The following is an 11,024-nucleotide window of genomic DNA, read 5'->3' as shown; positions in this document are numbered from 1 at the left end:
GAGTGTGTACAACAAATGTTTTACACTGTCCTCTGATACTGCCTTACTGATCAACCAAGCTACCACTTTAGAGAGAAAGGTTATATCTAACTTTAACCTCTGTCAAACCCTGGGGGACTGTGGACTCTGTACACCCTGTACCTATTAAGGAACAGTATATACAGAGCCACTTTCTCACAGAGGAAAACAAAGTCTGACCTTGGCTCATCTAGGTATGTGTCTTGTCCTGATGTGTACAAACACTACATTATGATTTTTCTTACATTTCAGTTGGCACAGCTGGCCAAATGGAACAACAGCAGGACCATGTTTGGAGCAGGAGATCTTCGGTGCGACGGCGGCTACGGCCTCTTTCCAGTGGTGGGGAAGAGGACGATGAGGTGGGACCCTCAACATCAGTAGGCATGGGGATTGCGCCCTCCCGGACTGACCAGGAAGACAACTCTGGTGCTATGGACCGGGTGGAGGCTGTGGACATCGAAGTGGGGGGTAAGAACTGGACACCTCTGGCCAGGGGGGGAGGAGAACTACTCTCTCCCAGGCCATTCACCTGTAAGTTCTGTTGAGGTGTCTCGGGGGCAGGCCATTACCCAACCTGGGCCTGCCATCACACCCTCCCTACCTCTAGAGGCCCCCATTCCACTGGGGCTTCCAGCTGCATCCCCTGCAACCTGTCCCCTGACGCTCCCTGACATGTTATATTTGTGTTGCCCCACCCCAATCCAAGTTCTCTTCTCCTACTGTATTAAGATCATCATTTGTTTTCCTTTCTCCCTTCCAAACGGACTGCTGTTGTTTTTCAAAACACACACTTCTATTTACTTAAAATATATTTTTGAATCCTACTTTCTTTAACTTGTTTGACTTCATTGTGAATGTCTTGTACAAAATATGGACATGTATTTTGTGACTTATCTGCTCTGCACATTACGGCTTGTTGCAATGATGGGGTTACACTTGTAAATGTGTCACACACACACATACATCCTCACATCTCTAGGCCACCAAAATTGGTATACATTTGCCTATCAGGACATGATACGCAACAGAATCTTGACTTGTGAAGATAATTCCTTTTTATTTACACATATTTACAGTGGTCAATTCGTTTTTGGAAAGTTGTCAATGGTGATCGTGCTTGCGCCTTCGCAATTTCGGAGGTGATGATCGCTGTGAGGGATCATGTCTGGCTTGTCGCCTGCGTGTAGGTGGGTGTTGTGCATGTGCCTGTACAGGGTGAAGTTCATGTGCAGGGGCAGATGGTATATGTAAAGTTGGTGTTTGTGCGTGGACAAGGGCTGGTTGTGCACGTCGTGGGAGTGCCTGTTCAGCGGGTGGTGGTGGTTGTGCACGTTGTGGGAGAGCCTGTTCAGGGGGGTGGTCGTTGTGCACATTGTGGTAGCGCCTGTTCAGGGGGTGGTGGTGGTTTAACACGTTGTGGGAGTGACTGTTCATGGGGTGGTGGTGGTTGTGCATGTGGTGGGAGTGCCTGTTCAGGGGGTGGTGGTGGTTGTGCATGTGGTGAGAGTGCCTGTTCAGGGGGTGGTGGTGGTTGTGCACGTGGTGGGAGTGCCTGTTCATGGGGTGGTGGTGGTTGTGCAAATTGTGGAAGTGCCTGTTCAGGGTGCGGTTGTGAGTGTGTACCCTTGCTGTGGTCCTGTGCAGTTGGTGGTACAGGTGTGTAGGTGTGATGTGCTGCAGGCAGATGTGAAGGCTCCTCTCCCTGCGTTGCCCGTGAAGGGAGACTTTGGATCACTTTCAGCATGCCCTACATCATCTTCATGGCCAAGGCATGGTGTCTTGCACTCTCTTCCCTTTGGATGGATATCATGTCTCTGATATTCTTGGACATGTCTTGCCAAGTTCGGTCCATCCATCCAAAACATGGATCAGTCTATCCACCACTTGAGGGAATCGGAGCATGTCCTGCAGGGACTCAGACATGTCTCACAGGGTAGCCCCTATGGCACGAATGTCCTGCCTCACATCTGACTGCTGTTGGAAGAAGTCCTGCTCCCACTGGTCACCATAGCCAGGTGCAGGCCCTCTCTGCCAGCAGGTCAAACAGCAGGGGGGTGGCAGGTGGAAACCTGTGGACAGGGAAATGGTGCCCAGGGGATACCTGCACCACAACAGTGTTGGTACTTCCCCCAGATGGTGGAGAGGATGCCTGGGATACACTGTATAGGGAGGAGCGTGTAGGGGAACCACCATGTCTGTCCTGGATGTGAGGGCTGTGAGGGAGTGATGTCTGTGTTGGGATGTGTGTGAGCTGTGGCTGGTTAGCTCTATGCTGGGGACAGGCAATCTTACGTTTTGGAGGAGGCTGAGGCACTTTGCTGGGCGGAGGGTGTGGTGCCTTGCAAGATTTGGGCAATGTGGTGAGATTTCTGTCCATGGCATCAGAATCGTCATCCCCGGAGAGGATGGACATATAGTCACCATCATCTTCCAATCCTTCATCCTCTGGTACTTCCTCCTCCTCCTCCTCTTGCGCAGTACTTGCAGCCGACATAACTGTCTGGAGGAGCAGTGGATTTTACCCTCTGATTGCCCATCGCCCAACACTGGTGGAAGGTCTGTCCTCCTCATCGTCATCATCCCCTGGAACACAGAGGTTGCAACCGTATTAGTAATTGACCTAGCATTAGATGAGATACAACACAAGGGTTGGATTAACTGTACTTTGCATCAACAGATGACATACATGTGACCTGGTTTGGGTACCCCTATAAATGACAGCTCACACCATATCACTGAGGTGTTAAACGGAGATGTACATTGCACAAGCAAACTCACCAGCTCCAGCTCCAGCCACAGTTTTCTGTCCCTTTGCGATCCTCCTTGATGTCAACTGCTGAACCTGGCTCCTCCTATGTGTGATGATGAAGCGGTCCCCGATCCAGCAGCTGGTTAGGGAAGTGACACCATTCTCAATGATCTGCATTACTAATTTACAAACAGGCACATGTGACACTTATAATATGTATGTAACTTTGTAAACAATGACTGCAGATTCTATGCAGAAGGGGATTTTGATGTTTGTCATGGTTTAGTAAGCTATGATAGGGAAACACTTCACGCCACAATTACCTAATGGACAGGTGCGAGAGGGTTTCACTGCTACAGCCAGGATGTCATGCATTCCCCCAGATGGTGTTGTACGCTGTACTGGTGTCATCCTGTCTGCAGCTGTGATGAGACATACATGTCCATATTTCAGTACACCCAATGGTAGCTATGAGCTAACATGTACATGTCATTCTCTATTACCATTGACAGGATATTCATGGCCAATGTGCAGCATGTTTACCTCATGGACTTAACATGTGGGCCCCTGATCACATGCAGCAAATTGTCAGCTGTTGACCCCACACAGCACTGACATCAATGAGATGACACATCCACAGACAAACTTGTATGAGAAGGTTACTGATATTTCAAGGAAGGGGATAAATGATCAGGACTCCTCCGCATTACATTGATCACACCTTCACCATTAAGACTAACCTGTTTCATGAGTATAATGTCTGTTGACAAGTCAAAAGGATTGTACATCACCAGGCTGACCAGTATCACATTTGAACAATAGTTCAAACATTCCATTGCAGAGTTCATGTGTGAGATGTGCAATAGTCAGGTACAGAATGTGGCTCATTTGTGCTTCCCTACCCATGAAGTCACAAAGCTTATTTTGGAATGAGAGATCACACAATTGTTATGTCTATCCTTTGAGTGTCCTCTGTTCGCATACTCCATTTCCAACATCATGGTAGTACTTAGCTGACAACGGATGGTGTCTTGTACAGCAGACATATTAACCTCATATGTCAAGCACTCACTTATATATGTGAATACAGTAGAAGAGGAGGCAAGCAGAATGCAACATTTGACTAGGATCCCACATTGTGGGTAAGTTGAGAAGCTTTGATGGTTGCCGCCTGCACTAGATTTGCGTTGTGCTTTTCAGCCAAATGATTTGAAAATTTCACTTCCTGAAGATTCACCTTAGCAGCTCATACACCCATCTCAAAAGAACCCAACTGGCATCAGTGTGAGCCTCATCCACACCAATTTCAATATGATTTTACCATTGATATTTTGCAAGAGAGTTTTCATATCATTGAATTGCAATCCAATAGTGTGTAGGACACTTCATATGACACAATGTACTATTTTATGTCCATTCTGCACTCAATTGGCATACATTTTGTGTCATCCTTTCAGTAGCCACCATGGTCTGATCTGGTATGTGGTTCAATGCCATATGTGAGCATGTTGTGATGCAGGACAACAGTGTTGTACAACACATATAACATACAGTGGAGATTAAAGGCACATTTCATGAGCATTCAGGTACATTATTCTTCTGTTTACTTACCAGTGTCCCGCACCTGCCCAATGTGTGGTCCCTGACCAGATGTCACAGCCAATCTTGTAGCAGAAGTCAATGTGGGTGTTGGAATTTGGGAGGACATCATTGGACCTACAATGATAAGTGTGTTTGCAACTTTACATTTCTGCTGCCACGTGATGCACTCAATTTCAGGCACAAAGGATAAGCACAAGCAGTTGTGGGCACTACAGTTGCAGAAGTGTGTAGCACTAAATATCACGAGTGATCCCACATTTAACTTATAATGGCCCCACTGCCTAGAAGCAACGTCTATCAAATTGACACGACTGCAAATCCTGAAGTAAGGTCCACTATCGAGTTTTGTTAATGGCCAAAAAACATGGCATCCAATGATAACATATATAACCAGCTGGGTAGACTGGACAATTTCATGTATAGAAAAAACATTTTTAAGTTGGACAGTGGATGCAGTCTTAATACTCCTAACAATTGTATCTCACTTCTTGTTCATCATTGTCATATGTGTTAATATTGGATTTCTTGATTTAGTCTACAAAAACAATTACGATATAGTGGGGACTCCTTTTTGACTTGTTGTGGCACTCCATTCCAAGATTGAGTTCACAGTTCTGGAACTGTTGGTGGAATACATGTAATGTTCACAAATCACAAAGGTATGATGAGCCTAGATATATTATATTTTGTCTTTCGCTATTCACAAATGTCATTTGTTAAAGGTAAATGTCCTTTCAGAATTCCAATAGTTGTAAAGCTAGTTTTTCCTCTCCGGTTACCTTTGAGATTCGGTCCCCATATGTCCCTCTGTTGTCTGCTGACAATGTATGCATTTTGACCATCTCCTGACCAGTTTGACTTACCAGTTAGTGAGGGTGGTATGCCTTGCTCTGGATGATGTTGTTTCCTCCCAGAAGATGCAGGCACCTCTGCTATTGTGGTTGTCTGTACTCTGTCTGAATGTGTCAATAGGTGAGAAGCGAGAAAAGGCACCAAATCGAATTTCCTCATATATTTTGCATGCTAACAGTATTGTGAAGTACTGCCACGGCCGGTGCAGGTAGGAGCAGTGGGGCGTTGGGGATGTAATGGCATGGCAGGGTGGAAAATGGACAACTGAATATGGGAATGAAATGTTTTAAAATAAGGATTCTCTCACCTTCTGCTTTGTGATTTTGGCAGGCACAAGGTGAGTTACTTTTTGGCTAATTGTATTTATTTTCCCTATTCCGTTGTTAGTTGATTTTCCTCTGCACCACAATCACCACCCCATTACGTTCTTGACTGACCCAGATGCGTCTGTATAAGTGGAAGGGGCACTTTGTCAATTGCTACTTAACAGTGTTAGGTATATATATAGCAGCAGTACTGGGCCCATGTTTTAAATAGTGGGAAACGGATGTGCCATTTCTAATACAAAGGATTCTGGGACTTGTGGTGCAATATACAGAGGGAAACACATGAGCCTCTGCCTGACTATATTTTTATATAATCTTCGGACAACTTCCCTACTCACAATGGCAGTGCAACACAGACAAGCCTTTCATATACTTATTCTTGTTATCCCATTTACCTGGTACCACGTTGTGGACATCACTCACAGGCAGCCCATGGAACATGTGGGGGTGGATTGTAGTGAGGATATCCTCCTCTAGTGGGGTGAGACGGAGGCGGGGTCTAGAGTGTGAGGCAGGGAGAATCCTGTTCAACTTGATCCTGGAGTACTTCTCCTTCACCCTCTTCTTTTCATCCTGCCACTTCTTCTTGATGTCCTGGACTGTGCGCCTCTCCTCCCCCAATGCTGTGACAGCAGTGGCTAATTGCTGCCATAGAACTGCCTTCTGTGTGCCACTGGTGCAGTAAGGTGGGAGACCATAAAGGCATTTGTGGTGCCTCACAATGAACTCCACAATCATCGTGGTCTCCTCAGTAGTAAAGTTCTTCTTCCTTCTCATTTGGTACATTTTCCTCTAGAGATGAACAGCGAATGACACCAGGAACTCTCTGTGGCCAAACCTGTTCCTTGAATGTGTGCTGCTTTTATATGGTTTGTGGTGCTGGTCTTCCAGTTAGTGTTAATTGACTTCAGCTGGAGCATGGTGGGGGATGGTAGGCACTTGAGATGATCATCAGGCTCAAATGCAGGTATTACGGACCAGATTTGGAAATTCCGGCCTGGAATCCGAAACTCCGGCACAAATGTGGAATTCCCGCTACGGATGCGGAAATTCCGTCCCGAGTGCGGAAATTCCGGCCCGATTGCGGACGTAAAGTTAGTAGTGGTAAGTGCATTTTGTGAATACCAAAAGTAGTATGTTTAGGATTTTGTCCCAGATTAGTTCTGTGAATCGTCCCCGAAGTGTGTAAAGAGAGCAATGAAACTAGACTTAGATGTTAATGGTGATTAGGAGATTCTCCACATAATAAGACCTAATTCGAAGAAAGGTAGCATTCTCAATAAACTCTCTTGCAAGGCTAGCCTCCCTAAGACTCCAACTAGAAAAAGAGCCACCTGTAAATCTACATGCCCAGAAGTAAAACTGCATCTGTCAACGACGTCATACGATTGTAAAGCCCCCAAAGCACAAAAGATCAATGAGATGTGCCCACGGATATAAAAAATAAGCCTGAGTGGAACTCGCGGAGTTTTACTCCATGGAATTACGTGGAGTTCCCAAAAAACTCTGTGAGATTCTGTGGAATTCCACAAACGGATGAAAATATTACTGCCTTGTCAGAAGGACGCTCATTGTCAATAACCACTTTCTTATGTCCCTGTACAACAATATAATTTGCAATTAGGCACATGTTCCTGCTTAATATAATGCACGTCATAGTCAAATATGTTATATCTAGTATGAGTAGGCACAACTCTGTCGCCTGCCCAACTCTAGGGTCAGACCTCATTGGTCAGCCCTTTTCAGATGGGCACACATCTGTCACCTCATTCCAAAGGTGATTATACATTAGAGTATACTTCTCAATTAGAAATAAAGTCACCCTCACACATATAAGAGTGGGCATCCAGCAAATGTAGCTTCCGTTGGGATCACAACACCCCTTCCTTGAGAGTACCATATCAACAATGTGCCATTGTAGTGGTACGCACAAGTGCAACCGCTAACGATTGGGCACACAACTGCATCTCCTTCCTGTCTGGGAGTCCAACGCTCCCTCCAGCTGTTTGCTGCATGCAAAATACACACCTTGCTTCAGGTGGTATAGATATTTACTTTGGAATTAACAAAACACTCCACCACACACTTCATTTTCTCGCACATACATTGAGGCGCCTCGGTTCTTCGGTATACGCACTCACCACACAAACATCGCGGACCCAAAACATTAAACACCAGTCACACGCAAATTTAAACCATGGTACATTGGTAATACCACACGCATCATTACTTGTTAAAAAAATCTCACTGCTGCTTTTCTGAACTTCTACCCTGCTAAAAGTTGACTTTCACGTTGCTGGTTCAACCTTACATACCTCTGAGCCCAGGCATAAGCTACGCGCAATACTATACTGAAGCCTGGATACAATTCTGAGCAGCGCAAAAGCCCCTATTGTCCTGAAAGGCCACATAGGAGCCGCAGCAATTGAGCCTACGCCGCCCACAGAAGTTACAGCGACACAAGGGCACCGAACACAAGGATGGGAAAGATCAGCGTGCAGACCAAGTCCCCACCGAATTCTACATCAGGAGCGGAGGCGAGGATTATGCATTACTTTCCTCACTTTATTGAACAGCAAGTTAAAAGACACTAAAAAACAAAAGACCACAACTCCCATGAAGCTCGGGAGCAACCATGGCAACCAGTAATCCAATCATGGCCACGATGAGGTCCATAAACAGTAGCAGTCCCCGTAGTCCTTCCTCTTTCTTCACTGCTGGCCCGTCAGTTAAGTCCCTTCTCTCCTTACTTTGGCATATTGGGGTCTTGGCTTGATGGGCTAATTGTATTTTTGGGGCACTATATTGTTCTGTTGCCGGTTATAAAAGTCTCGTTGCAGCCGGTGAGTCTTCGGCTGACACTCGCGCGGTAGGCTTCGGCCCGAGCGCGTTTCTTTTTGATACCGAGCGGGTCCGCTAGGTGGCGCTGTTTCGCGCCGTTGGCGAAACGCTCCGTTTTCGGTGCCTGTGAGGCGCCGTGAGGAAATTGGGAGCAAGCGCTCGTCCTGGATCCTGCCCCCCTCGCCTGACACCGCCTTAGCGGTAAGATTTACGGGCTTTGCCCTTCCTGACACATATTTAGAGGCTGTCTTCCCCGCGTTGCATCCTCCACAGGGGTGACAGTTTCAGGACACCGGCGAGGGGGAGGGCCCCCTTTAACCTAGTTGGGGCGATTTGTGGTGTCATCACCTCCTTTACAATGAGTGCTCAGAGGGAGCACGATTATACCACATCTTTGTCTGAAGAAGACAGGCTCTCCCAGCCACGCCGACCTGCAGAGTTGGACCGACTCCTCTCTTCGGCCATAGCCCAGGCGCTGGCCCCTTTGCAGGACAGTGTGGCGCGTTTGTCTGCCCATGTGTTCAAGGGCACAGGGATACTGGGGGACGGGGGAGCCGGGCCTAGCGGTGTGACTGCTTCCCACCTGCGCAAGGCCCAGAAGCGTGACGCGGGGCACCATGAAGGCTTCAGTCGTCTGGCGGAGGTCTTTCAGAAGAGTGCGCGCACGCTTCGGGATGCACCCTACCGGGAGGTGGTATTACCCGGGGAAACCGGCGACAATGGCGCCACGGATTGCGAGGAAGGGTTTCCCGATTTGGGGGAGGTAGAAGGTGAGGATGAGGGGGGACTCCTCTGATGGGTATCAGGAACACAACAGGTCTTGGCGCCCTCAGTCGTCTGCCTCCTCTATAACAGAGGGGGAGGGTACCTCGGCGGATATGTTTAATCCCATATGTATCTACAGACCCCGAACCACAGAATGGGTACCAGACAAAAAGGTGGCTGATTACGTGGCGGACAAGATCTGGCGACCACTCAATAAAGAAGTTAGGGCCCGACTCCGGTCCGAATGTCCCAGACCTTCTCTCCCCAACGGAGTCACTATGACCCCGGAGATTGACCCCAGATTATGTACATTTTTTGCCAAATATATGAAGGACCCTAAAAAGTGGATAGATAGATCATGGCGGGCTTGCCAAGACAAGCTCTTAGATGTGGTGGGACCGTTAACTAAGGTTATTGAATTAGCGGAGAGGTCCCGTGATTCTGGGGTGCCCCTGCCGGCAGAGGAGGTGGCGGGTTGGGCGCAGCGCGCGATGTGCCTCTTGGGCAACGCGAATTGCGCCCTTTCGGCCGAACGCCGCCGTTCTCTGTTGCTGAAGATTGACCCCAAGCTAGGGGAACTTTCGTCATCGGAGGCAGGCCCGATAGCCCAGGGTTCCCTGTTCGGCGACCCATTCGTCAAGGAGTTGGGGAGGTTTGTGGCGACTTTTTCGGCCCTTGACAAAGCACAGGCCTCCATGAAGAAAATCTTTCCGGGGAAGGTTTTCGGTGAGGCCTGAAGAGGCAGGGGTCGCTCCTCCGGCCGCCAGTCCTATCAAGGCCCTAATAGAGCCCAGGCCAAACGCAATAATGGATGGCAGGACGGTCGCCAAGGAACCTTCTACCCCTCCCGGAGCGGCAGAGGAAAGAACAACCGAGGCCATGGAGGAGCCCACAATAGCACCGGAGGATATAACGGTAATCGTGCCTTTGTTAACCCCGGTTCGGTTGGGGGGGAGAATCGCCCTGTTTTATCACAAATGGGTGGAGATCACGTCCGATCCTTGGGTACTGGAAACGGTCAGAGGATTTCACATAGAATTCTACGGGTCTCCTGTGCAGGGAGTCAGACCCAGACCCTTGGTGTTTTCTTCTCAGGAGGGGTCTCTCATAGACCAGGAGGTGCAGGAGCTTTTATCCAAAGGGGCGATTGGCCTTTCAGATCTTCACCCCACGGGGTTTCTAAGCAACCTCTTCCTGGTGGAAAAAAAGGACAAGGGTTACCGTCCCGTTATCAATCTCAGAGACTTCAACGAGTGGCTAGTCTATCGCCACTTCAAGATGGAGGGGATCCATCTTCTCAGAGATCTTTTGTTGCAGGACGATTGGCTGGTGCGTCTGGACCTCAAGGACGCCTACCTCTCAGTCCCCATCTTTCCACCGCATCGCAGGTTCCTCCAGTTTCGGTGGAGAGCTCAGGTTTTCGAATTTCTGACTCTTCCCTTCGGCCTGTCTTCGGCTCCGTGGTGCTTTACGAAGCTCCTCAAGCCGGTGATGGAGCATCTCCGGACTCGGGGCATTCGGTTGATAGTTTATTTGGACGACATCCTGATAATGGATCAGTCCAGGTCTCATCTACGCTCCCATTTACGGATGGTGATCTCCCTCCTTCAGAGCTTGGGGTTTACCATCAATCAGGAGAAGTCGGACTTAGTCCCGCGGCAGGACATGACCTTTTTGGGGTTCAGGATAGACTCCCGGTCGGCGACCCTGCACCTTCCGGAACAGAAGATTGGGAAGATCAAGAAAGAATTGAGGAAGGTCTTGCGGAGGGACAGGATATCCTTGCGACAGCTGGCCAGGATTGTGGGCCTGTTATCTTCATCGATTCAGGCCATCTTCCCGGGGCCCCTGCACTACCGTGCTCTGCA

General features: G+C 48.3%; 1 protein-coding gene across 2 annotated transcripts; it reads right to left on the bottom strand.

Annotated features, from left to right (window-relative positions):
• Nucleotides 1-1,060: 1,060 nt before the first annotated feature.
• LOC146856350 (t-SNARE domain-containing protein 1-like) lies at nucleotides 1,061-8,106 on the bottom strand. 2 transcript variants are annotated; one of them, XM_085654458.1, is made up of 5 exons: nucleotides 5,946-8,106; nucleotides 4,382-4,486; nucleotides 3,094-3,192; nucleotides 2,800-2,909; nucleotides 1,061-2,604 (listed from the first exon to the last, which is right to left on the bottom strand). In XM_085654458.1, the coding sequence occupies exons 1-4, from the start codon at nucleotides 6,334-6,336 to the stop codon at nucleotides 2,851-2,853; spliced, it is 654 nt and encodes a 217-aa protein (XP_085510584.1). In that variant the 5' UTR covers nucleotides 6,337-8,106; the 3' UTR covers nucleotides 1,061-2,604; nucleotides 2,800-2,850. The 2 variants fall into 2 exon arrangements, with proteins under 2 accessions (XP_085510584.1, XP_085510587.1); XM_085654461.1 differs by lacking the exon at nucleotides 3,094-3,192.
• Nucleotides 8,107-11,024: the final 2,918 nt, after the last annotated feature.

This window comes from Triturus cristatus, chromosome 4_1 (genome assembly GCF_964204655.1).
Source record: "Triturus cristatus chromosome 4_1, aTriCri1.1, whole genome shotgun sequence".
NCBI lineage: Eukaryota > Metazoa > Chordata > Amphibia > Caudata > Salamandridae > Triturus > Triturus cristatus.
This window is presented reverse-complemented; position numbering and strand designations above follow the sequence as displayed.